General features: G+C 49.0%; 1 protein-coding gene across 3 annotated transcripts in view; it reads right to left on the reverse strand.

Moving 5' to 3' along the window:
• Positions 1-432: 432 nt before the first annotated feature.
• Positions 433-27,371, reverse strand: part of ZFP64 (ZFP64 zinc finger protein) — a 92,653-nt gene continuing 65,714 nt past the window's right edge. For 2 of the 3 annotated variants that reach the window (XM_086702506.1, XM_086702504.1), the window contains 4 exons: positions 14,290-14,436; positions 13,774-13,836; positions 5,044-5,295; positions 433-2,298 (listed from right to left, as the gene is read on the reverse strand). In XM_086702506.1, the coding sequence (XP_086558632.1) occupies positions 1,589-2,298; positions 5,044-5,295; positions 13,774-13,836; positions 14,290-14,436 (1,172 nt within the window). In that variant the 3' untranslated portion in view covers positions 433-1,588. Of the gene's footprint in view, positions 2,299-5,043; positions 5,296-13,773; positions 13,837-14,289; positions 14,437-20,636; positions 21,176-27,371 lie in introns of those variants that run through there. The other variant, XM_086702507.1, reaches the window with a different exon arrangement.

A 27,371-nucleotide genomic window follows, 5' to 3' on the forward strand; every position in this document is an offset into this window, starting at 1 on the left:
GGACCTCTGAAAGTCCATACAAAATGGGGGGAAAAAAATAGGCCTTCTCAAAAAGGCTGTTCCTGTGTATCTGAAGAGCTGTGATACCAAAAGTTCGAGGAACGTTTATGATTTCGATCTATGGGTTCCCACTTGAAAGGTCAACAGCCCCCTGCTACTAGAACAGAAACACAGATAAGACTCGTGACAAACAGCAGAAATGTGACAACAGCATCAGTACAATGCACTGGCATTCGCTAACCAAACACTCCCTTGAACAGTGGAAAACCACAGACGCAAAGCAAGGATTAATTCTATCACGCGTTTCCATCATTTTCATCTTTTCTTCTGGCAACAAAGAGGTCCGACAGGGTTTTATCATTCACCCGATGCCACACCTCAATCAGATACGTTCAAACAACAGAACGCATAACAAAGTAAGCTACATACCTCTTGCTATTTCATAAGTAAACCATTTATTCCCCTGTAAACAATCTATAAAAATTCTCACGTCCTTTTTTCTTAGTTTACCAAAAACAATGGATCGACTTAATTGGTTTTAAAAGCACAGACGTCTAACTAGATGAGGGCACAAAGACCGGATGTGAGGAAAGGTGTCAAAGGACAAAACAGCTTTGGATCAATTACATATCCACTGGCCTTTCCAGAGCCCTCCGAAGTTTTGGCCAAGCAAAATGTCCATCTACAAGAGGGTGGGGTTTCCACTTGTTGGCGCAGCAAATACCAAGTGCTTACTGGGAGGAGACTCTAAGCTCCGGCCATCACGTGTCCCAGAACCAAGCTGGGGCCCCACTGGGCCCCTAGTCTTTTCTTCACGAAGCACGGAAGCGGAGTTTCGCAATGCGTATGGCAGGCGCAGGGAGTGCTAGCTTGACCTTTGGTGCCACCTACAGATCCAACTGCGTTTCACTTCCCTGAAGCAGAGACCTGGAGAAAGCCCGTGTGCATTCAGAATGCGTTACCCAACGGGCTGGGGCACCCCATGCCATAACCTCTCTACTGCAAGGGCGTAAAGACAAAAATGGACCGTCCCTCTTACGTCATCCCACAGAGGAGTCTGCCTGTTTATTAGAAGACAACGCTAAAAAGGGACCACACGAGCGCATAAGGCGAACACTCGTCACCGCCACCCAGGTTAAGAAACAGAACTTTTCCAGCCGCCCCAGGCCCCCCCACATACCCCGCTGTCCTCTTAACCTTCCCCACTGTTTGCATCAGTTTGGTTTTCCATGTCGTCTAAGTAGTTTAATAATCCCATCAGAGATGGATTCGTTTTAGGATCAGAAACCATCATGAAACCATCCCTACCGGATAGAGCCGTGCGTGATGGACACCCCCCCCCCCACCTCGGGACGCCTGGGTCCGCTTGCTTAGACGACGCTCGGAGGTTAGACGGCAACGTGGAGGGCAGTCTCCACACGGGGGCTTTGGCGTTGCCTCTCATGCCAGCGACTGCGGCCACTGCCTCGAGGGCCTGGAAAGTTGGGGCGGCTGTCCCCGGAGCTGGCAGCTCAAGTCTGGCTTGACGGCCTCAACTCGGAGGGCATTTGCCTGGAATCCAGACAGCTGACCACCCTCTTTGGCTGAACTAGAGGCACTGGCTGGGCTCCAGGGGTGTCTCAAGCTGCCCCGCGGAGACCAGGGGGCCGAGCTGCCCCGAGGCACTGCTTTCGGGTGGGAAGGTGACCAAGTCCGAGTTCTTGTTCTCACTCTGGTCGTTGTGCTGCTTCTTATGGCATCTCAGAGAGTCATCCCTGACGAAGGAGGCGCCGCAGGTCTCACAGCGGAAGGCCCTCTGGGTCACTATCTTGGCCACGTGCTGGGAGCTGCTCCCTCGGGGCCCCTCCTTGCCCTGCGGGGCCCGGTTCTCCGTTTTGGTCTCGTCCCCGTGCACCTTGTCAATGTGCTTGGCCAGGCTGCTGGGCCGCTTCGTGTCAAAGCTGCAGAAGTCACACTTGAACGGGCGGTCTTTGCAATGCACCCTGCTGTGCACGCGCAGGGCGGCCGCGCTGGAGCACGAGTAGCTGCACTCGGGACACTTCTCGGGGTGGTCGGCCTGGTGCAGCCGGCTGTGCTCCAGGAGATCGGCCCGGTCCCGGCCCTGGAAGGAGCAGTGCAGGCACTTGAACGTGTGCTTGATGCGGATGTGCGACTTGAGGTTGGCTTTCATGGTGCAGCGGACGTCACAGAACTCGCACTTGAAAGGCTTCTCCCCCGAGTGCACGATCATGTGCCTTTTCAAGTCCGAGCTGATTTTGAACTTGGCGCTACAGAGCCAGCACTGGAAGGGGGTGTCCCCTAACAACGGAAGGTGTGTTTCCATTAGAGCGGGCAGGCGAAAGAGCTCCCCCCAAACATACGTCAGAATACCTGTAGCCGCAGAGACAGTTGGGTCTTTGAACTCAACCTACCAGTGACTCCCTAACAGCACCACTTACCACGTCCGTGACCTTCTCTTTTCCTCACGACAATCTTAGGAGTAGGTACCATAACCCCCATTTCATAGATGGGGTAATGGAGGCTTAGGGAGGTCAAACAGCAGGGATTTAAACTCAGGCACCATGATATCCAAGTTCATGCTCTTCATGAGGTCACTTTACTTTCGAATCTGACTCTCACGCCTCAAAGTTGGACGTGGAAGGGGTACAATTTAGGTTACAGTTGTTCCAAATCCAACCAGGACCTAATCGCTTACTCTAGCGTTTGAGCTGTATTATATCAATCGATAGGAAACTTTAGTAATATAAGCCAAAGTTTACCATTAGATTGAATTTTACTTACAAAATTAATGAGGGAATATGTTGCCCAGCAACAAGTACTGAAAATCCATAGCCTCCTTCTGTACTCTGGAGGCACTGCTAAGGGTTTTTAGTGCTTTGGGAGGTTCCTACTTTAATCATTATCAGCTGAACCTAAGCAAAGATGAGGATCTCACTTATCCTACACACCCATCCTTCCCCCTACCCTCCATTATTGGGTAGGTGTTTTACTCTACTGGTGTTACCTCCTACATTGGGTAATAACTTCCCGACTTCTAGTCTGTCAGCTTGAGAGGTTTCTTGAGGATTCCTTCCTCTTCACCACACTATGTCTTCCTACTCGTCAGGATAGCTTTATTTTCACATTTAAGTTCCAGAACATTTGCATTCTGACCAGTGAATTCCCAGGCTTTAACTAGCTGTTTTCAGTGTTAGAATCAAATCACAATTTAGGACTGGGTATAGGTCATATTCACCAGGGGCAAATACTGGACCAGAATTCCGTCCACCTCCTTAGAGGGTTACTGTCACACCTGGGCCATGGGCTAGTATCAAGGTCAAACTGATTCGCTTTTCTTTCATGCTTACTTTGGTTCACAGTTTAGCTTAATTCTTGACTGGACTATGCACTGAGGAAAAAAAGAATCTTGCCATAATCTCAGAGTCATCCAGTCTTTTAATTATGTAACAGTTTACGGGAAATTTCTTGTGGGTTAACTTCCGATTTATTGAATTTTCTCTTAAACCTTCTACAGAGGAATTATCTGGAGATTTCTTTACCACAAACTCTGTTAGCTATATTCAAATATACATCAAATATCTCATGCCAAATTAGGTCTTCTTCCCTGGAGAACAGCCTATCTTCCAGTAACTTCCACGAGCAGACTGGCTGGAAGTCTGGACTTCTTGCAGATTGTGCCTACTTTCTACTTGCATACTTCGGGAAGTTTAGCTGGGTATAGAATTCTTCCTTCAAAATCCTTTCCCAGCTTTGAGGACACTATTCCACTATCCCCTTAGAAGCCAACACCACTGAGAAGTTTTCCTAGGTTTGATGCTCCCCATCCACCCCCTCTGTGCTTGGAACCTTGTGAACCCTGTCCGTTCTCACAGCTGTCTAGAATTGGGAAATTCTTTCTCATTTGATTTTCTCACTTCTGTTTTCTTTGTTTCCTAGGCCTAGTTACTGACACCGAACTTCCAACTTCTTATTCTCAGTTATACAAATCAGATTTTTTTCATCTAATCTCTGGGAAATTTCTTTACCTTTGTAGACAGCAGCTCTCGTTTTAATTCATACTTTGTTCTCACTGCCTTCTCATAGAACTCGTCTTGGATGCAACATTTCTGCTAGTGGGAAGATACCAATTAGGATGGAAACGATTACCCAAGTACTTGGTTAACTCCAGGATTGGTTCGCTTTGGTGCATTTTAGATCACTCGTTTCCTGCCGTGACTCATAATCCACAATTGATATTTGGATTTAGGAAGAGTAGACTGATTTAGGATTAGACATAGGTGTCATGGGTTTTATCTGCCACTGGGCAGTTGGGGCCATATTGCCAAATCGGCTTTAGCTTCTCCTCTGAGCTATGTGGCCTTGGCAGGTCTACATGCCAGTTTCAAGTTCAGAGCTCTCAGGGCAGTAAGACATTGGCTGGAAGGATGGGCTCCCAACTCTATGTCTGCCTCCCATTTGTCTGCTGGAATTTTATTTACTGATTAACTTAGTTTCAGATGTCAGCATTTTCAGCCTGCTCACCATCTTCTACGAATTCACTGAAAAGTCTAATTTTCTCAGCCTCTTGAGCTTCCCAACCCCCATTTTTCCTGAGCCACCATGAGCTGGCTGGTTCTATTGTTATTCAAAAGGGGTCTCACCAGGGGAAGAGCAAGCTCGTGGCAAAGTCTGATTTCCAGAAACTAGAAACTTGGGATTTGCAGTTCCCGTCAACTAATTTTGTCACATTTCTGAATTAAGGCATGGAATCGGTTTCTGTACAATGACGGAAATGCCTACTTTATACATCGGACTCTGGAGACACAGCCTTTGCTTAACTGCTGTCTTGGGTATTCCTCCCCAGCTGTGGTCTATGAAGTTAGAGAACCCAGCTGTCCGACTTCCATGTGTTACTGGAAGTTGTCTTCTTGGTGAAAAACCACCGAAAATTCCAATTCTTTTGCTTGGACCATCAAATCACCTCAGATGCTTGTGTTTTGAGGAGATGAAGGTTAAGAGGCTAGGTAACAAGTAAGGCACAGGTTTCCAAGGCCAGGGACCTACCTGTGTGGGACCGCAGGTGCACGGTGAGCTGGCTGGAGTTGCGGCTGGCGTAGGGGCAGAGCTGGCATTTGTACGGCCGCTCGTCCGAGTGTATCCGCAGGTGCTTCTTGAGGCTGCTGCTGTCCACGGCGGCGTAGTCGCACAGGTGACACTTGTGGGGCTTCACGCTGGTGTGGCAACGCATGTGCATGGTCAGGTTGTCCTTCCGGCTGAAGCACTTGTCACAGAACTCACACTTGTGTGGTTTGTCTCCTTCAAACACATAAGGAAGATTCAAGGGGTTAAGGGTTTCTCTATGAAGAGGGTGGCAAAGAGATCTGACCAAGATGGGAGCCGGGGCATAGGGGTCTGCCTCTTTCTTCGGTCCAAATGCCCAGATAGGAAGATACCATAGCTCAGCGCACTGGGACACGAGAAGGTGGGCTCTTCGTTGATGGCTCACAAATTTTAAGGAATCCGAAGAAACAGATGAGCTAAAATCAGACTGAAGGAGAACATCATAGGGCAAACCCGGTTTGGGAGAAAGCGAGGGATTATTAGAAGTATTCAAGTTCAGGTGTAGGGATCTTAGAACAGCTTTCTGGCTCAGCAGCTGACGAACCACACAGAATGATCGGGATGACTCCCTCCCTTACTTCTACCAAACCACAGCAGCAACGGTGTCTACCCCCAGGCTATTAGAAAGTGGGGGTACTGACAACCACAGCAACAGTGCAAAGGCCTCAAGGAGCCAGAGAGATTCTGGAGAACAGAACCCTATTGCCAGAACATTTCCTCCGAGGAGTGCTCCAGCCCTCCCCTACAACCACTCCAGACTGATCATATGCAGGTTAAAAAAAAAACAAAAAAAAACCCTACCCAACAAACAAATGCTTAGGGGGAAAGCCAGAACCACAAAAGGCATGTCCACGAACCTGAGGTTCTAAAAGCAAACCATTTTCATTTTCGTGACACTTCTATTCTCCCAGGACTCTCAAGACTCCAAGTTGTCTAGCAGAAAGGTGGTCTCAAGAGGACTTAGATGATGGAGCCAAAGAATCTCCCAGAAGGCTGCCCAAAAGGACAACGGGGAAAGTACAAGACATGAAAGCCAGTTCTAGACGGTCTAGGACAGAACAGAAAAAACAGTTACTTCTCTACACGAAAGACAGCCACGGGTCTTCAGATGGCTTATGTAGAGGCATGAGGAAGAGATCTTCCAGCTATTAGAAAGAAATGCTCAGATCAGCTTATCATTCCTCCAACAACCCTGGATGGCAGCAAGAGGAGAGCAGTGTCTGCAAAAGTTCTACAGAAATTATTTAAATGGAGTCCTATACTTGAACTAGCATGGAGTGGGAAGAGAAAATAAAGCCAGTTGATGACTCAGGGCATCACGCTTGAACTGTGTACATCAGGAAACAAAAAGGAAGATGTGGGATATAATAAAATGCAAACTATTGCTTCCAAACCACAAGAGAACCATAAAAGAGAGGCAAAAGAACACAAGTAAAAATCAAACTACGTATAAGTAAAGATAAATGGATTAAGTTTCCCTGTTAAAAGTTTTAACGCGTTTAAGGGGTCAGTTTAATGCTCTTAAGGTAAATAAAAATGACAAGTAGAAACCTATTGTAGGAAACACATATTCTAGGACAGAAAAACATTGTAGGAAAAGTGCTAGAAGAGTATCAACTGTTAGGCAAAACAGAAATCATGGCGAAAGCCACGGAGAAATTCATACTGAAAAGATAAAACCAAGTGGATGGGACTCAAACTTCTGAAATGAATATGGTTTCACAAACGGTTTTCCAAAAGTCAGAGCATATATTTTTTACTTTAAAGTTTATTTGAGAGGCAGTTTGAGTGGGGGAAGGGCAGAGAGAGAGGGCAAGAGAGAATCCCAAGCAGGCTCCGAACTGCCAGCACAGAGCCCAATGAGGGGCCCAAACCCACGCCACCGTGAGATCATGACCTGAGCCAAAATCAAGAGCCAGACGCTCAGCTGGGTTGCCCAGGGGCCCCAAGAGCATATTTTAAAACTCTTTTTGTTCAAGAATCAAAATCAGATTACAAGCTCCCTAGAGATGAACAGGGAGAGCTCCATGGATCAAAACCTAGAGCCTATCCCTGTTTTCAGAGGAATGTTTATAGACTTGAGTTCACGGTTAACAAAAGGCTAAAGGTGAACCGTAGGCAATTTAATAAACTAGAAGAAATTAGGATACGCAGCAGCTAACCCGTATACACATATAACGGTTAAGAAGGGAGATCTGCTCAAGGAGAAGATATCAAGACCATAGGGTCTTCAATCTCAATATCGCCTTTTTGGTCAATTAGTTCTTTCCTGCAGGCTCTCCTGTGCACTGTGGGATGTTCAGCAGCATCCCTGACCACCTCCCACTAGATGCCAGGAGCACCTCCACTCCCAGTGTTAAGAGTCAAAAAGGTCTTCTGATTATTGACCAGTGTCCCCAGGGTGGGGGTGGGAGACAAGACTACCTACCCGATTGACAACAATTCCACCAGACTCTGGGAAAGAGGAAGGGGGCAGGACGTCGAGCCCATCGTGACTTACGTAGAACTTTACCCCAATCAAATTAAGATTTAATAACAAGGATAATGGTTTAGGAATAGGTCAAATTACAACGTCTGAACCAGGAGAAAACAGATCAACGACCACTAAAATCGCTAGGTCAGAGATGTACCCCGAAGCGAACGATTCACTGCTCCAGTATTCACCATGCGCCCCCGCCCAGGAGAATTTTGCCTCCCTGGCCCCGTGACTGACCATAGGCTTAGGTATGGGTCTTGTGCCGCCCAAAGAAATAGAATTCAAGCTGAGGTGTTGCTGTCAGGCAAATCCTTTTTTCAAGTTTTATGTAATCTCTACACCCAATGAGAGGCTTGAACTCACGGCCCCGAGATCGAGAGTCACCAGCTCTTCGGAGCCAGCCAGGCACCCCCAGGCAAAGGCTCTTTAACAGCCAGGGTGTGGTTGGTCACACGTTTCTCTTGCCCGGGATGACCAGTAACATTCCAGATCAGGGGTTCTTAATTCAGGGCTTGCGGGCAAGGTTTAGGGGGCCCAAGACCTTATACGGGAAGCAATTTTTATTTCTACTACCTCTAACTGGAAGTTAGCATTCCTACCCACTGTGCAGTCAACACGCTATACTAATAATATAGTCATACTAATAATTGATCTGAGACCCCGGTCAATAGACAGGAACCATGTTCATACCTGCGGGTCTCTTGAAGCCTCATTTATGCTCGTCACTACTTCCCAATTAAGACAGGATCTAGTAGCTGACCCGACATTAAACAGGGTTTCTTCTGGGTTCCTGCACATACTAATGCGGGGGTGAGGAAGGCTGCATCACTAGGCGGTTTTGTCCGGCTTGGAGATATAACGAACAGGACCTTAAGGCATCCAACGTGATGACTTAATATAAGAATACATCGAGAAAGGATCACCACTACAAGTTTAGTTAGCACCTCCTTGACCTCAGAGAATTATTCTTTTTTTGTGGGGAGAACACTTAAGATCTACGCTCAGCAACTTTCGAGAACGTAACGTTAACTGAACAGTCCCCACACCGTACGTCAGATCCCCAGGACGCGTACGTCTCGGAACTGGAGGTTTGCACCCTTTGACCACCATCTCCTAGTTCTTGCGCCGAACTTAAAGAGTAAAAACGTAGTTTGCATCACGTCTGGGTTAGCCCCAAGATTCGGCCTTTTTAACAAGATCCCAGGTGATGCTTTCACTTCTGGTCTTTAGTGTGGAATAGAAAGGGTTAGTCTAGTAGAAGACCACACTGGGCACCCGGGTAGCTCAGTTGGTTAAGCTTCCGACTTAGGCTCAGGTCATGATCTCACAGTTCGAGCCCTGCATCGGGCTCTCTGCTGACAGCTCAGAGCCTGGAGCCTGCTTCGGATTCTGTGTCTCCCCCTGAACACTGACCAGTTGTACTAAAATATAGCTTAACGTCATTTTATCGCACTGAAAAACATTCTGGAGAGGGTCCACGGCAGGAAAGAAAAAAAAAAAAAGGTCAAGACCGCCTTTATCTGGCAGGTTCCGGACAGAGGCTGCTGCTTCGGCCGGGTCCTGGACAGAAGACGACAAGGCGAGAAGCAGTGATGGACTCTGGGGGACACTGGAAGGGGCCGAGCAGTCTTAGTTGCCACTGAGAGGACATTGTCCTCATAGCCTAATTGACACTCCCCCCTCCATCTCCTGCAAGTCCTAAGCAGAGAGCATTGCTGGCATGTTCTATCAAAGCTCCCAGGAAAAGTGTGCACACGTTCAGTTAACGGTCTGCTAGCAGAGGGAAAAGAGAAAAACGCCTCCACTCCTTTCACGACTGATTAACCTGCTGCCGCCACCAAGTGAGGAAGTAAAACCTCAGAATAGAAACCTTAAGCCCAACTCCTGTTACGACGTGCTGCAGGACGGGGCCATCTTCACTTCGATTAAATATTTTCACCCAGGAGAGGGTTGTGTGCGTGACTTAGCTGGCCAAGCGTCCGATTCTGGACTCTGGATTTCGGCCACAACCTCGCAGTTCGAGGGTCTGAGCCCCACGTCGGGCTCTGTGCTGACAGCACGGAGCCCGCTTGGGATTTTCTCTCCCCCCTCCTCCCCTTGCACGCTCTAATAAAACATTAAACACTTTTTCATCCAGGATAAACTGGCATTTGGGCTACATAGACAAAACAGGACTTCTTTTTAATGTTTATTTTTGAGAGAGAGGGAGGACGGATGAGTGGGGAGGGGCAGAGGATCCAAAGCAGGCTCTTTGCGGACAGTGAAGAGCCCGGTGTGGGGCTCAAACCCATGAACTTCGAGATCATGACCCCAGCCAAAGTCCTAATCTCAACTGACTGAGCCACCCCGGAGCCTCGAGAAGACGTAGCTCTAGGATAAAGGTAATAAGATCCAGGATCGAGGTCTGGTTTTCCAAGAAGTCTCCAATGTGATCACAGCCAGCTTGCTAATTGACTCTTCCCAAATAGAAGTCCGCAGCAAGCCCACATTCCGGGTACACAGGCCCCCCGCCCCGTTCCGAGCCACTCCTGTGCCTGCGGCACCCCCACCCTCCTGCCTTTGCCTCTCCAACTCCACCCTCTACGGTTCTCAAAGTGCAGTCCGTGGGTGCCCGGGGGTCCCGGAGTCTCTTCTGGTAAAGCCTGTAGTAGTATGGAAATACCTTTGACTAAGGGGGGACTTTGTTTTCATTGCTGACCTTTACACCTGCCACAGGAGTCGCTGAGCAGAACTGCAGGTGCCCGAGTACCGATCATCAGCTCTGCCAGCAGTACGGATGCCCTTCACCCCATGCCGTCCCAGGGAGCACAGAGCTCCTTTCACTTAGGAGTAGCTTCTCCCAGCCGCAAATTGCTGATTAAGCCACTCCCCCTGAAGTTTTTTTTTTTTTTTTTTTTTTAACAACTTGTAGCGAAATACGAAGTATGCAGAAGGCACTCCGCCGTGAACCCGAGTACCCCAGTTGTCTGGAGAACAAGCACCGTCACGTGGCTGGGATGCAAGCTAGGTGTCCACACCACTTGGACTTCAAAGAGCAGACCAACTACGGGTTTTTTTTCCTGCCCCAGGTCTGGCATCTGGCAAATCTTCAGAAGGAACTAAGTGAACCTGTCATTGCAAGGAAAATCACCAACAGGGCGAGGGTAACATCCCAGCTCTGAGCGCAAAGTTGAGACGTCAGAATGGAGTCCCTCCCCTGAGGGCACAGCTTCCTGGTTCTTAGACTTTTTTTTTTCCAAGGAGGCCGAGAATATGAAGGGATTTTTTTCCCTACAGGATTATGAAATGGGTCAATATTTGGAAGAATCACGTGAGTGGGTCAACCGGTATTTTCAAGAGACTAATGCAGGACATCTAAAAATTCAAGCAGGGGTTAAGAGCCAAAGTAATTACAACAATGGATTTTAGTTTAACGGTGTGAAAAGGTTGTGGATATGGCTACAGATTCTACACAGCAACTAATCCTTAAGAAACCACCCTTTGTCGGGTTGGGTAGAATAAAGAACGTTATCTGAAATGGCGATCAATATTCCCATCTCAACCACATGGGAGAGGCCAGATTTTCTTCCGACACCTCAAAACACATGGTGATGGACTGCCTACAGGTGTAAGAATCCAGCTGACTTCAACAAGGAGATTTGCAAAGGTACAGATAATGCCCCTGGTCACATTTTTGGGGGAGTTAGTTTTTATTCAAGTTTTGAGAGACGTTCTTAAGATTTTAGGTAATCCTTCCACCCAATGCGGGGCTTGAACTTACAGCCCCAAGATCAAGAGTGGCATGCCCTGAGTCAGGCACCCCAGCTGTTACTTTTAAGCAGATATTTTAAGGTTTTATTTTTTTTAAAGTTTATCTCCAAGAGTGTGTGCATGCACTTGCATGAGCAGGGGAGGGGCAGAGAGAGGGAGAGAATCCGAAGCAGGCTCCGCACCATTGGCACAGAGCTTGACATGGGGGCTCAGATCCACGAACTAGGAGATCATGACCTGAGCCAAAGAGTTGGAGGCTTAGCTGACTGAGCCTGCCAGGTGCCTGTGGTTTTAATTTCTAATGCAGTAACTGTAGATAAAACACAAACTTGGGGTGGAGGGAGGGGAAAGTCTTCGATTTTTAGATGTAAAAGCAGCTCTAAACAGTGCTTTGAGAACCACTGTTCTATCCATTTGGCAAAGGTCCAGCTGAAGCCTTAAATGATCACCTGCACACGTCACCGCCCCTGCCTCTCAGATCTGTCGGGGATGCCATCTGGCCCATGTATCAGTTCTGGGTTTTTTGTAAACAACCTTTTATAAGCTGGCCAAAGACTTTGTCAGCCTCCATTTCCACAGCTAAAAGTAGCCACGTGATGAAGTTTTGGCCCATCAGACATGAACCCAGGTAACATGTAGCTTCCAGGATGTACCTCGAAGGGGCAGGAAGCCTCCTCAGCCCATGCCTAGGTGAGCTACATCCTCGGGGTGTCAAAGGGACAACGGAAGAGCCCGACTCCCCGGAACCATGGGGGTTGTCCACCATACCTAATTTGGATGGTCACAGGATAGAAATACCTTGGTTTTAAAGCCACCATTAGCTCACTCTCACTATTCCATGAATCATGAGGGATACTACCTTCGGGGTCATGCCCTGAGGGAGAGATGCTGTGAACACCCAGACCCCTCTCCTATTTTGCCACTGGTGAAGAGATTCAGACAACTAGAACATCTGCATTGGACACAAATAGCCTAATCATCCAATAGGGAAGCCATCTGTCCACCCCCCCTTCTGGATAGATCACAGACTCTGAACCCCAAGGACAGGGCCTTGCCTACTTCCTGTATCCCCAACACGCTCTGTATTTTTCCAATAGATTATTAGTCTAGTCTCCGACAGCTTTCTCGGTCCACCCTGGCACTGTTCCATGCTTGCAGCACACCCCTTTCCCCCTTTCATGACCTGCCCTTCCCTGGTGAGAAGGACCCTTCATTCTCTTGTTTGCACGGCACGATGCCCACTTCTGGCAGAGATGACTCATCGCCCAGAAAGCAGCCTGCCTATTGGAGCTCCCAAGTTCAGCTGGGCAGGAGGCTGTCCTTCTGGAAAGGACTTCCCAGCCCTCCTTGATGCAGGATGTGGCCATGACCAAGTTCTGCTTCCATCCCAGGAGTCATCAGGGATTCTGCTTGGGGGTGGGGCAGGACATGGCCTGAGGGAGGGATGCCTTAAGCCCCTCCCCTACTTCTGCTTCCCAGTGGTTGACCGAGTCGGGAGTGGGAGAGCAGTTGCCTTGGAGATGAAGCCCTATATTAAGGATGACAGGGCTATTCTACCAGCTGGGGAGTATTCCCTTCTTAAGTCGTACTCGAGAGAAAGTGGATCATGTTTAAGCCACTTCAGTTTCTGTAAGAGCCAAAAGACCAGCAATTTTTTTAAATTCATTTTTATTCTTAGTCCTTTCTACACCTAATTTGGGGTTGAACTCACAACCCCAAGATCAAGAGTCACATGCTCTTCCAACTGAGCCGGCCAGGCGCCCCACAGACCAGTATCTTAACTCCCGTGGACTAGGACCCAAGACGAACGGTGGGCAAAGTTTTTGTAAAGAGCCGGATAGTAAATATCTTAGACATCTGTGCACCACAGTCTTTCTAGTGACTACTCAATGCCACCGTGGGGCCAAAGCAGCCACAGACGACAAATGAGCTGCACAGGTTAGATCTGGCCCACAGTGTACAGACCCCAATTGTAGATCATGGACACTCCTCTGCTCCAGCCCATTTTCTGTGTATTCTCAGCAGCTGGCTGCTCTCAAGAAGGAACCTTTAAGAAGCAACCTCATTATGCTCATCTGACATTTACTAGGGCCACAGGGCCTCCGCGGAGCCTTCCCTCCACTCATTTTGTGCCTTCTAAGCCCTGGCCCCTGCTGCTCCCTCTGCTGGAATGTTCCTGGTCTTGTCTGGTTACGGAGCCATCTTTCATACTTTAAGAATCGTCAGAAAAGCCCTTCGTGAACAGCCTTGATCCAATCTCCTGGAACAGGTTTGCCGGCACTTTTCCCCTAGCTTCTGACCTTTGAGGTCACAGCCCACCCCACCAGACCACTTCACGAGGCATCGACTCTTCCTGGCCTGCTTACCACATTCTACGCCAACACTTAAATTCATATCCTTTTTTTTTTTTTTTTAAACGTTCAAGCTTTGAACAAACAAACGGATACCTGTGTGGATTCTCAGGTGGCGGTCCAGATCTTTCATGCCATGAACAGTTTTGAAGTGGCAACCTAGGAGGGAAAAAAAAAAAAAAAAAACAGCTTTTCTTAAAAAAGAAGCTGGGCAGGTCTGGGTGGCTCAGTCAGTTGAGCATTGGACTTTGGCTCAGGTCATGATCTCAGTCTGTGGGTTCGAGCCTAGAGCCTGTTTCAGATTCTCTACACCTCCCCCGCTCGTGCTCTGTCTCTCAGAAATAAACATTAAAAAGTTTTTGACAAAAAAAAGTTCACTAAAAAATAAATAAATAAATAAAGCTCCAAAAGGAAGCTACCAGAAATCTGAAGTTCTGGGAAGTCACACTGAGCTCAGATGCCATACAGGATACTTAGAACACACAGAACGCTCCTGTGTGCCAGGACCATGTGGGAACACAGCACAGGGGCTCAGCGGGTAAAGTGAGGCAGAGCTCGTCCGCCAGCACCCGGTACAGAGAAGGGGCTCCACGTGGCACGTTTGGGGTTCACCTGGATAGCAACAGTTGAAGGTCCTTTCTCCAAGCATCACGGTTTGGTCCTTCGACTCTGGGGCAAGGGCCATGGCAGGGATTTTCTGAGCATCACCGCCATCCACGGCGGGACAAGTTGGTTTGGGATCATTATCTAATTCTGAAGCTGAAATGGAGACAAAAAAAGAAAAAAAAAAAAGCGTTACTTTCTCAAATGGAACCACCATGGTGCGTCTTAGGCTAGAACAGCCTTGGGGGGAAAAAAAAGACGACACATTAAAAACAAAGCCAAGTACGCTCTGGCCTTACAGAAGTCCTTTCTTGAACTACCAACTTCCAGGAAACACAGGGAACAAGGGAAATGGTAACATGACAGGCAACTGGCAAGATCCAGGAGGCAAAACTTGCAACAGTGCTTCTCAAATGACCCAGGGAAAACTTAGTTTGCAGACGTTTTCTGATCCATCACACGTGGACATTTTTTTTTTTATAAGTTGTAACACAAATTACAAGTGAAATAGGACCAAAAAGGCCAAATGTTATTTGAGAGGAAAGCTGGGTGCCTTGAAAACATCAAGCTATTTTTAAAAGCTTTCTCAATTTCTGAATTTGCTTGGTCTCCATTCAGTAGGTCACAGACCACACTTCCAGCACCACGGAACTCCTACACAAAGACCATGGTTTCAACACCTCGCTTAAAGATGGGGGGCAGAGAGGAACCAGAGTCAAAGGCTTGAGATGATTTCTGCGATCAGGAGTTTCTCTGAATCCTGATTTGTACACACTTGAACAGCCAGTCAAGACCACGAGAAACATCAACACTCAAAGCTCGATAAGAAAAAAAAAAAAAAATCCCTTCAGATTGCAAAGACGAAATCAGTTTTGAGAGCATTCTCGTCATTTAGGGACAGATACTTACAAGGCCTAGGTATCAGATTCATTTTCAAAGTAATCCAGGGCAGGGGAATAGTGGGACAGAGGAAACCAGACTGGCCACGCTGTCGGCTTTGAAGCCCAGCACCAGGTATGTCGAAGTTCACGGTAACCTTTTGCCAGGATGGTAGAATCATGCAAAACGGACATTTTTGTGGGCCAAAATGGTCACACAGTTTCATGTGGTTTGAGCTAATGGGGAGGTTTAAGAATTTGTCACAAGGACCAAGTATTCCTAAAAGGTAAAGTGATTTCTCTCCAAATAGATTTAAACCCAAGGGAAAACAAAAGCTGTCAAGGTCTGCGGTCTTAAAATATACATGCCTTGACTCCTGTAGGAATTAGAGGCCAAGAACTGGGATTCTTTTTGCTCCTGGTATACAAGGAGGATTCCATTCCCCGGGAGAGATTTGTCAAGGCGAACCTCTTACCAGGAGAGGCCGTTGAGCACACTGGGAAGGACATCAACTCCAGTACAGGGCTTGCTCAGCAACTTGCTAACTGAAACTTAACCTTTCTGAGCCTCAGCTTACCCTTGAAGAAGGGATCATTGACCTGTCGGAGTTGTAGGGTTAAGAAATGCACAATGGAAGTTCTCAGTACGTGCGTGACCCAGCTGGTGCCATGTAAACACTATTCAGGAATAAAGGCCTGCAGAGGTCACATCTGAATAGTGTGGTGCTCAGAGCCCCTTAACAGGATGTGAACGAGTGACCTAATCCTGTGGCTCTCAACAGAGGGTCATTTTGCCCCCAGCGGACATCTGGCAATGCTTGGGGACATCTGTCAGATGTGCACACACATAGGGGATAGTGGCATTTAGGGAGTACAGGCCAGGGATGTTGAAACCATCCTACGATGTACAGGAGAGCCCCCACACCTGTATCAGGATCACCTGCATTGTGGGTTTTACTTATTTTTAAAACATTTTGAAAGAGAGCATGAGCCAGGGTTGGGGCAGAGAGATGGGGTGGGGGTGGGGGGGGATCCCAAGCAGGCTCCGTGCTGTCAGCACAGACCCTGATGCAGGGGTCAATTCCACAAACTAGGAGATCATAACCTGAGCCTACATCAAGGATTGGTTGCTTAATGGACCGAGTCACTCAGTCGCCCCAGGAGTTGAAGGTCCTAATGTTTTTATTTATTTTTGAAGCAGAGAAAGAGAGCATGAGCAGGGGAGGAGTAGAGAGAGAGGGAGCCACAGAATTCAAAGCAGGCTCCAGGCGCTAAGCTGTCAGCACAGTGGCCGATGTGGGGCTCGGACTCATGAACCAGGTCATCATGACCTGAGCCAAAGCTGGACGCTTAACCGACTCAGCCACCCAGGCGCCCCAGGGAGTTGTAGGTTTTAAATGTACCTTCCCAGTGCTCACCGCAGATAACTAGGGGTTGGGGTTAAGGGCAGATCCCAGGAACCAAAAAAAAAAAAAAAAATTAAGTTTGAGAGAGGAGGAGAGAAAGATCAAGTGAGGGCGGCGGAGGGGCAGGGAGCGAGAACCCCAAGTAGGCCCCACGCGATCAGCACAGAGCCTGACACCAGGCACGGTCTCCCAAGACAAAGCGTGAGATCAGGACTTGAGCCGAAATCAAGAGCTGGATAATCCACCAACCGCCACCCTGGCATCCCGGAACCCATACTTTTAAAACAGGCCCCAGTGATTACGGCATATACTCTAAGCCCTTTTGCTACTTGAAGGGTGGTCCCAGAGCTTCTAGTTATCAGCGTAACTTGGAAGCTTGTTAGAGAAGCAGAACCTCAGGTCCCAGACCAACAGAATCAATCTGCCCCTTAACAAGATCCCCAGGTGATTCCTGTGCACATTAAAATAGGGGCCCAATGCCAGGGCAACGCTTAAGTGCTCCTGGATTACCTGGAGGGCTTATTAAGGCACAGGCGGCTTGGGCTTCATCTTTAGAGTTCCTGATTCAGTGGATCTGGAGTAGAGCTGGTTTTTCGTTATCTAACAAGTTCCCAGCTGATGCTGATCTGCCAATCACACTTTAAATGTTTATTTTTTTAAATATTTTTGAGACAGAGAGAGACAGAGCATGAATGGGGGAGGGTCAGAGAGAAAGGGAGACACAGAATCTGAAGCAGGCTCTAGGCTCTGAGCTGTCAGCACAGAGCCCGACATGGGGCTCGAACTCACGGACCGTGAGATCATGACCTGAGCCGAAGTCGGACGCTTAACCGACTGAGCCACCCAGGTGCCCCTAAATGTTTACTTTTGAGAAAGGACACACACACCCATGCACGGGAGGGGCAGAGAGATAGACCTAATCAGAAGGTGGCTCCACGCTGTCAGCACAGAGCCAGATGTAGGGCTGGAACTCACAAACGGAGATCATGGCCTGAGCTTAAGTCAAGAGTTGGATGCTTAACAGGCTGAGCCACCCAGGCACCCCTGGCAACCACACTTTTGCAAGCTCTGAGGGGCTGGCTCAGAGGAGATGCTGAAGCCCAGGGGGCTAGAAGTCTTCCAACTGATCAGAACCCACACCTGCCGGATCTGAAACCCATCACTATGTGCCCTGGAAGCAAACCCCAAACCTTGCACTCTAGCAATGCATATTAAAGACAACAGTCAAATTCTGGAGGGTTTTTAATCCCACAGATACCAAGGAAGATTGAAAAGTGAAATCTACATGAGATTGTATGGCGCCGTAGTTTCGGGAACTGACCGCGAAGCCAGCTGCAAAGTTTCAAATTTCGGTTCTATTAGCCGTGTGGCCCCTGAGAAGTTGCTCCGCTTCCCTATTCCTCAATTTCCGTATCTAAAATGGGGATCACAGCTCTGATTTCGTAGGTTTAGGTGAAGGTTAAGTCTTAGTATATATAAAAGGACCTGTTACATAAGTCATTAAATCATCATTATGGTTTTTATTGACGTGTATGCACGTGAGCCACGATTCTCCACGGGAGGGAGACACATCGTGCCACGAAGGTGTGGAAACGGGCTGAAGAGACTGAGGGGTGAAAGTGGTAACAAAACCAAAAAAATGGTAGAAAGGGGCATCCAGGTAAAATGTTGAGTGGCATGGAAGGGCCCCCCAAAGGGACTGCCTTTTGTTTTCAACGCTTATTTTTGGGACAGAGAGAGACAGAGCATGAGCGGGGGAGGGGCAGAGAGAGAGGGAGACACAGAATCGGAAACAGGCTCCAGGCTCCGAGCCGTCAGCCCAGAGCCGTCAGCCCAGAGCCCGACGCGGGGCTCGAACTCCCGGACCTCGAGATCGTGACCCAGCTGAAGTCGGACGCTTAACCGACTGCGCCACCCAGGCGCCCCCTTCCTTCTCTTTTAAACATCCAGGAAGCCAGTGAAAGCTCGAAGCCCACGTTCTCCTGAGCACCGTGCAGCTGGGACAGAGTCCCTTCTCATCTCAAAGTGGGGGTGGGCCACGTTTGACAGGACCCTGTTTAGCACAGTGGGCCCTTTAGCCCTAGGAAAAACTGCCGTTCCTTTTAGAAGGTTACTCTTGGGATTTTTTCTGTTTTTTTTTTTTTTTTTTAAACTGGTCACCACTGAAGTCTACCAGGTGACCTGCTGTATTTTAGTTCTTCCAAAGCCTATCTGAGTTGCAAACCCATTTGCCAGTTAACCTTAAAGCAAAGTAAGACCTCCACGAACCTCAAAAAGGAGGTGGGCCTTTTGTTCAGCTCGACAGACCTAAGATGCAGGGGAAAAACCGCATCAGTCGGAAGGTTTTTTGTCTCTGCAGCGGTAGCTAGTGTTTAGTTCTGATTATGCCCTGCTCCCACAGGGGCACCCCAAGTACTGCACGGTACAGACCACCACAAGCCTTCTAAACAGAGGGGGTCTCTAGGAGGGGTCTTCACTACACTATACTCGAGAAAAGAGGCCCATGGCACTGACCAACAGCCAGGGGTCCTTTGGGTTATGCTCTTTTATAATGGCTTCCCCCAAAAGATTCAACACCCCCCAGTTCTTTAGAAGATCAGCAGGGGGCCTGCTCCCCCCCCCCCCCCCCACCAGTGGCAACCTGGGTCCATCACGGTCCTTGGGCACAAAGGTAGTTAGGGAGTTTTGGTTAATGGGAATACCATCCAGCCAAACTTCAGTTTTAGATACTATCATTTGAGGAGTAGTTTCCTTAAGTTTCTCCCCTCCTCCACCTCCTTGGATACGTGGTTCTCAAAGCCCACACCAGAACGATCTGCACTGCTGGACGTCTGACCCGAGGTCCCTTGCTCCCTTCCTGGGCCGAGAAAATGGAGAGAGAGGGAGAGAAGAAAGTTCATTTGGGACTAAGGAGAGATTCTCAACGAACTGCGGGAGAAGGGCAGGGAGAGGCGATCGAGTGAGAATTTACATTACCTTAATCCGAGTCCGAGATTATCAGAACGGAAGCGCCTTAGAAATGCAGATTCCCCAGCCCCGCCTCACCCCAGAGATTCCAATGGGGGCGGTGCCCAAGGGTGGACGCAGGAATTTAGCTAGTTAGCCAAACTCTCCACAAGCCAAGGCTCCACGGACCACAACGCCCTGAGGGCTTAGGGTAGTCGGGGGGCCTCGTAGCTTCGCTCCGAGCCCCTCCAGCCACTCTGCAGCTGGCTCGGCCCGCTAAATCCTACCGTGGCGCTGCTCTGCTCAACACACCCCCTCCCTCCAGAGCCTCGCTTAGAGTAAAAGGTGAAGTCCTTACTGGACCCGCCCCCCTCCCCCACCCCAGGCTGCAACCTCGATGACTCCCCCCGCGGCCCCCACTGGCCGTTCCTCCTACCTGGTTCCTCTTCCCCCAGCCACCTCCAAGCCTCTCCCCCACACCCTCTGACGATGCCCACCTCGGGGAGGCCCTCCCCGGACCATGTGAAATACCTCCTCCCCTGCTTCAGGTTTGCAGCCGGCGCTCACCCCTAACGCACCTTACGCCTCACCGCTCTATCTCGAGTCCCATCTTTCCCGACCCCACTCGGCCCTAAACTCGAGCAAGAGCGGGATTTTTGCTCGTTCGTTGCTGTGTCCCGTCCCCCCACCCCGGCCCCTAGCTCCGGGGTGCTGCGGAAACTCAGACGTCTTTCGGAAATCCCCCTGGGCTCGGGACGCCGCACTCACAAGGCTCACTTTCCAGGCGCCCCGCCCCGGACCAGCGCCAAGGAAGCAGGTCCAGGACCCGGGCGCCGGCGCACCCCGAAGACGGCCTCGGACAGGGTCTCGGGGCGCCCGCCCAGCGCCTTGGGGAGAAGATTCGCGATTCGCTAGCGCTCGGCGTAGTTCGCCCCGGGAGAGAGAATTCACAAGGAGGTGTAATTTACAAAGGCGCGCGGCGGGGGCGCCGAGGGCTGAGCCGCCGCGCTCGACTCGGGGGCCTCAGCCGCCCTGCCCCGCCCGAGGCCTCGCACCCACGCGGGTCCCGGGACCGTCCGAACAACCGCCCGCAACCCCCGGGCGGGGCGCCCGCAGCGCTACTCACCCAACAGCCCCACCCCCTCGGGGGCAGCGTCGGCGACCCCCGGGCGCGCGGGCTGCGGCTCCTCCGAGTTCAGGTGCTGGGGCTTGGCCTGTTTGCGCCGCGACATGGCGAGCGGATCGCGGCCCCCGGCGCCGCGCACGCCAGTGGCCCGCCTCTCCCACGACCGCTTCCCGGAGTTCGGAAATTTCCCCCCAACCCCGCGACCGGAGCGCGCATGTCCCGGCAATTTTGCGCCTGGGCCGAGCAGGGCGATTTATCAAGAACCCTGACGGCTGATTGGCCCGGCGCCAAGGCCTCGGGGGGTCCCGGGGAAGAGCGGACCGCGCCGCTGCAGCCCACACCACCCGAGAGCTCGTTAGAAATGCAGACTCTCGGGCTCCACCCCAGACCGCCGAATCAGAATCTGCATTTTAACAAGCTCCCCAGGTGATTCGCATGCACATTAAAGTTGCAGAGACCGTGTCTGCATTTTAACGAGATCCCCAGGTGATTCGCTTGCCCATTAAAATTTCAGAAGCACAGCTCGCCTCCAACTTTCCTGCGCGCACGAATCACTGGGGATCTCGTTAAAATGCAGATTCTGACTCAGTGGGTCTGGGGTGGGGCCTGAGCTTCGGTATTTCTAACGAGCTCCCAGGTGGTAACCACTGCCGCTGCGGCTGCACAGGCCGTGCTCTTAGATTCTGACTTAATTGGTCTGGGCTGAAGCCTAGGCATTAGTGTACATATATATATTTTTTTCTTAAGCTCCCCAGGTTATTCTGACGTGCAGCCAAGGCTGAGAAGCTCGACCTCCAGCATATTCGCATTTGAAATTTAAATGAGGCCAGAGAGTCTCCAACGGCAGATGAACCACTTTATGGAGGAGCTCATTAAAAATGCAGATTTCGGAAAGTTTTGGCTTCAGGCGGCGGAGCCCGGTAATCTGTATTTCTATACGGCGCCCTCAAACCCCGACCCTCGTCCGGTGACTCTGGCGCCCCAGGTCTAGGACCACACGCGAGAAGCCTGGGGCCAGCAGGGGAGTGGGCCTGCCTAGCAGGTGACCGAGGCGTGGTCTGGGGAGGGGAAGTGTTGAGCTAATTGGCGTTCAAGCTCAGACTGGCTGGGACCTTGATGAGACCCGAGGGGGATCCGTCCTTGCATCAGGTTAACACGGGGAGCAAGAGAGCCACCTACACCGCTCAGGTGTTTACTTTCTACAAACTGGGGAGTTGCTCAAGGCGGGGCTGTACCCTAAGCTTGCCCAAACCTGCGAATCACGAGAGGGCCCTCGTTAGAAAGGACCCGGGCTCGGCTCTGAATCCGTGGGGACGGGGGCCTAAGAATCTGCGTTTCTAACAGCGAGGATGGTGAAAGCCCGCTAGGGCGGGCCCCGTGGGGTTCGGCAGCCGCCTGTAACGCGTGTCCTTGGGGTTACCGTTGGCAAATCGTGGGGTACGGCCTGCGGGATGAGCATTTTTACTTTTCTCAAAAACTGAGCTGTTCTCCAACTTCCCGCTGATTTTCAAGTTCTGAATTGACTTTAGGGATGGTTGTGTAATGCCAGCTGAGGTCACTCAAGGTTAAATTACTTATTTATGACTTAAAAAAAAGAAAAGCAATCCGTACCCCCAACGTGGGGCTTGAACTCACCCCCCAGAGATCAACACTCTCGTGCTCTACGGACTGAGCCAGCCAGGTGCCCCGGGATTAAGTTATAGAGCCAATTTTTTTTAAACCTTTAAACTTTTCTTTCTTTCTTTAATGTTTACGTTTATTTTTGAGACAGAGAGAGACAGCATGAGCAGGGGAGGGACAGAGAGAGAGAGAGAGAGACACAGTAACCGAAGCAGGCTCCAGCCTCCGAGCTGCCAGCACAGAGCCTGAGGCAGGGGCTTGAACCCACAAACCGCGAGATCATGACCTGAGTCCCAGTCGGATGCCCAACCCACTGAGCCACCCTGGTGCCCCGACCTTTAAACTTTTCTTTGGGATGTGGGTGTAGTTACACATACACATAAAGCCATTTGAAAACCTATCATGTGCTTACTTTTATTGTGTCTGGTGGAATGTCTCAAGAGGCTACTGGATAAACTGGGGACGGTGGTGTTGCCTCTGGAGAAGTGCCCCCAGCCAGAAGGATGGGAGATCGCCGGTACCCCGTTTATAGTGCCTGGGGTGTGTATGTGTTTGTATTTGATATTTATATGGCGTTTCATCAGCTCAGGTGCCCAGGATTGGATTAATCCTTGGTACGTGACACGTGGTCATTACTGCTCATTGATGGCTTGAATGGTGGCTTGTTTGGTCCCTGGCTTATTAGGGTATAAGAGATACCAGGGAGCCCAAAGCTGGGAGCGTCAGTGTTAGGTAGAGTCTCTCCTATGGCCCCCTCCTCCAATTTCACGGCTGTCAACCTAAACCCCATACACTTCATTCCTTTGCTTTATCTTTTCAGTAAGTTCTTTTGCACGTGCATGTAATCTTAAAAGACACAATTTTAATTAAAAAAAATTTTTTTAACGTTTATTTATTATTGAGAGACAGACACAGAGTGTAGGCAGGGGAGGGGTAGAGAGAGGGGGAGTCACAGAATCTGAAGCAGGCTCCAGGCTCGGAGCTGTCAGCACAGAGCCCGACGCGGGGCTCGAACCCACGAACTGCGAGATCATGACCTGAGCCGAGGTCGGTCGCTCAACCGACTGAGCCACCCAGGTGCCCCACAATTTTAGTTTTTTTCAAGAACTAAAAAAGCGTGTGTAATTTTCTAGGAATCCCCCATATTATATTGCTAAAAGCATCCACATTGCTGTGAAAATAGCACAGTTTATTCATCTGCCCTCCTGGTGGTGGGCACTTGGGTTGTTTCCCAGTCTTTCTGAAGCGTGTGGGTATCATCTGTGACCCTTCTAAAAAAGTGTCAGAGTTTGGGGCACCTGGGTGGCTCAGTCGGTTAAGCGTCTGACTTCGGCTCAGGTCATGATCTCACAGTTCGTGAGTTCGAGCCCTGCGTCGGGCTCTGTGCTGACAGCTCGGAGCCTGGAGCCTGCTTCGGATTCTGTGTCTTCCTCTCTCTCTGCCCTTCACCTATTCACACGCTGTCTCTGTGTCTCTCAAAAATGAACAAACGTTAAAAAAAATTTTTTTTAAAGGGGCGCCTGGGTGGCTCAGTCGGTTAAGCATCGGGCTTCGGCTCAGGTCATGATCTCACAGTTCGTGAGTTCGAGCCCCGCGTCGGGCTGTGTGCTGACAGCTCAGAGCCTGGAGCCTGCTTCAGATTGTGTCTCCCTCTCTCTCTGCCCCCTCCCTGCTCATGCTCTGTCTCAAAAATAAATAAACATTAAAAAAAGTGTCAGAGTTTAAGTGAATGTACACATTTTCGGATTGCAGGTGACCCTTTAAGAGATTATGCTAAAGTCCTGGCACCAGATTACATTTTTGCCAGCAAAGGGAGAGAGAGATACTGCGGAGCCACATCCTTTCCTATACTCGGTATTATCAGACATGTGAATATACAATGATATTTCACTGTGGTCTTGATTTGCATTTTCCCTGCATGCATTGTTTCCAACACACACAAAAAAAAACAAAGGCAAAATTATTGTTTTTCACAAAAGTAATGACAGCAACTGATAAAATTTGTTTCATTTTTTTGAAGGCACCGTTTTATGATTTTTTAAACACATCTATTCAAAGTTACTGTGTAAATTAAGTTTATTACCATGTATGGTTTTAATGGCTTGACTTGAAGGGTCTAAATGAAGAATTGAAAGAAAAATGGAGACACGCCTGGCTGGCTTCGTTCATAGACCACTCAAATCTTGATCTCCGGGGGGTGAGTTCAAGCCCCACGCTGGGTATAGAGCCTACTAAAAAAAAAAAAAAAAAAAAAAAAAAAAACCCAAAACAAAAAAAAACACACAAAAAACCCCCCAAAACTGAGGTGCCTGGGTGGCTCAGTCAGTTAAGCGTCTTGGCTCAGGTCATGATCTCACGGTTTGTGGGTTCGAGCCTGGTGTTGGGCTTTGTGCTGACAGCTCAGAGCCTGGAGCCTGCTTCAGATTCTGTGTCTCTCTCCCTCTCTGCCCCTCCCTGGCTAGTGCTCTCTGTCTCTCTGACTCTATCAAAAATAAATAAACATTAAAAAAAAAATTGAGGGGTTCCTGGGTGGCTCAGTTGGTTAAGCGTGTTCACTCAGGTCATGAGACTTTGGCTCAGGTTATGATGACACGGTTTCTGGGTTCGAGCTCCGCATCAGACTCTTTGCTGACAGTTCAGAGCCTGGAGCCTGCTTGGGATTCTATGTCTCCTTCTCTCTCTGCCCTTCCTCCACTCACACTGTCCTCTACTCTCTCTCTCAAAAATAAATAAATGTAAAAAAAAAAACACAAAAAACAACAAAAAATATAACTCCTAGATTAGAGATCTGCGTAAAAGCAGGGTATCACTCAATGGCTATGATAAATCACACTTCTCCAATTCCATTCACCAGTCATACAAATTGACTATTTTCTTGACATCCAGCTCATAAATTTTCATCTTCCCTGATAATCAAACCCGAGGCTTTTGCAAATTAAACTAAAGAGGGCACATCACTACGTCTCTAACAGATGGATTTCAAACCACTGTGCTCGGACAATGTTTAAACAGATGAGAAAATTCTATCGCTAAGTTTAAACACGCAGAATGAGGTTTTTTTCCGGGCGACACCTTTTCATTGTCCTTCGGCAACAAAGTCACAGAACAAAGAAACTACGGTCGAAGCTGCGTTTCAAAATACTTCCTCCACAGGGTGTTTCCCTTCCAGAGAAAGTCAAATTTTCAACCCTTGCCCCTTTTTAAAGGGAAAATGGAACATATCTGCAATTTTGATCACTTAAGTCTTTTGCCAAGAGCTAAGCGGTGCCCTCTGAGTTCTACAAAAGATTCTCCTTATCCCTCTACATCTCCTTACAGAGCATCATAAAGATTGAGAGGCAGTAAAATGTAATAACACCTGGCCTAGAGCCAGCCTGAGTTGAAGTCCTGGCTCTGTTACCGTGTGACCTTGGGGAAGCTGTTCTGTGCTCCCGTTTTCTCATCAGTAAAATGGCAATGCTCATATGACTAGGGCAGTCGTGAGGACGAATGGGTTTCCGTATGCAAAGTACAGAGAACAACGTCTGGTGCCGAGGGGATACGAGTTAACAATCACTATAACGGAGTACAAGTATTAGTTTACCAGTACTAGTTAACATGTATAATAAGAGCTCACACTCACCCAGCATTGGTGGTTCCAATTAACGAGGCGCAGACACTGTTTTCCATGGAAATAAATGGGAAGCAAACGAGACTGTGTTGACTTTATGGAACCCTCAGGAGCTGCAGACTTTCCCTGCTTTCATCACACCCTCAGTATAGGTATATTAAACGAGGAATTCAACGCTACTCCTCGAATCTGGCGCAAGTAATTGCTTTCTTTTTTAAGAGAAAAAGTCATTGCTCACCTCAGTGCTGTCCTGTCCCTTACCTTTTCTCCACTATGGATACAGGAATGAAAGAACGGGTAAATGTTTTCCCGGTACACATGGTTCCCAAACAGGAAGTAAAGGCGGACAGGAGCAAGTCTGACTTCTTCATCTGCCAAGAATTTATTTGTTCAACTGATCATTTTTTGACTTCTCGCTGTTGCGTGGCTCCGTTCCAGGTGTTGGGTACAGAGCCACACGCAAGACAAACAAGATCCCGCGGGGCAGCTAGAGGACGAATGAATGAATGAGGGCAAAAGGTCACTTCGGATAACAATGGGGACCACAATCAAGATGACATGGGGTGGTGTGACCCAGAGTGGGTGATGCAGGGGAGGGTAGCTGAGTCTGGCTAGAAGAGACCTACGAGCTAACACCTGATCTAATAGGCAGCCATGGGAAGAAGCAGAGAGCATTTCTGGGAGAAGAATCCATAGCAAAGGTAAGAAAATCAGCTTTGGGATGTTTGAAGCAAAGTAAGAAGCATCCGTGGCTAGCTGGTCGCCAGAAAGAAAAATATATGGCTTGTAAGAAGTTGGAAAAACAAAGTCCCAGCTCACTTATGAGCAAAGAAATGCAAGTTAAAAAAAATTGAAATACTGTTTTATACCCTCTCTTAACAGAAAAGATTAAACCCACACACGTTATTAGCAAAGGTGAGCATGTGCTTTTTCTCCCCCACACTGCACTTCTCAGACTTACTGTTCAGGAGAATCACCTGGGGACCTTGTTAAATGCAGATTCTGACTCCAGCGTGTCTCAAAATGTAACATGAACACAGATCACCTGGGGACCTTGTTAAGGAGTGGATTGTGATTTCTCAGACCTTAATGTGCGGAAGAATGACCTGGTGATCTTGTTAAAAGCAGATTCTGGGCAACAAACCTCTAAGAGTTATACAGCCTCACTGCCTCGCTAATTATAAGGGAATGAATATTAAATAACCATCAATTCCACACACAGCCCCCCGCCCCCTCCGCATCAGATCAGTGAAAATTAAGAATGCTGGTAACATCTACCCTTAGCAAGAGTGCGGGGAATTTGGTCTTCTAACACGTTGCTGGTGGGAGCGTGAATGTTCATAGGTGCTGTAGAGGGCAATTTAGCAGTACTTTAAAAAAAAAAATTTTTTTTAAACGTTTATTTATTTTTGAGACAGAGAGAGACAGAGCATGAACGGGGGAGGGGCAGAGAGAGAGGGAGACACAGAATCCGAAGCAGGCTCCGAGCCATCAGCCCAGAGCCC

This window comes from Puma concolor, chromosome A3 (assembly GCF_028749965.1).
Source record: "Puma concolor isolate L17-30 chromosome A3, mPumCon1.1.hap2, whole genome shotgun sequence".
Taxonomy (NCBI): Eukaryota; Metazoa; Chordata; class Mammalia; order Carnivora; family Felidae; genus Puma; species Puma concolor.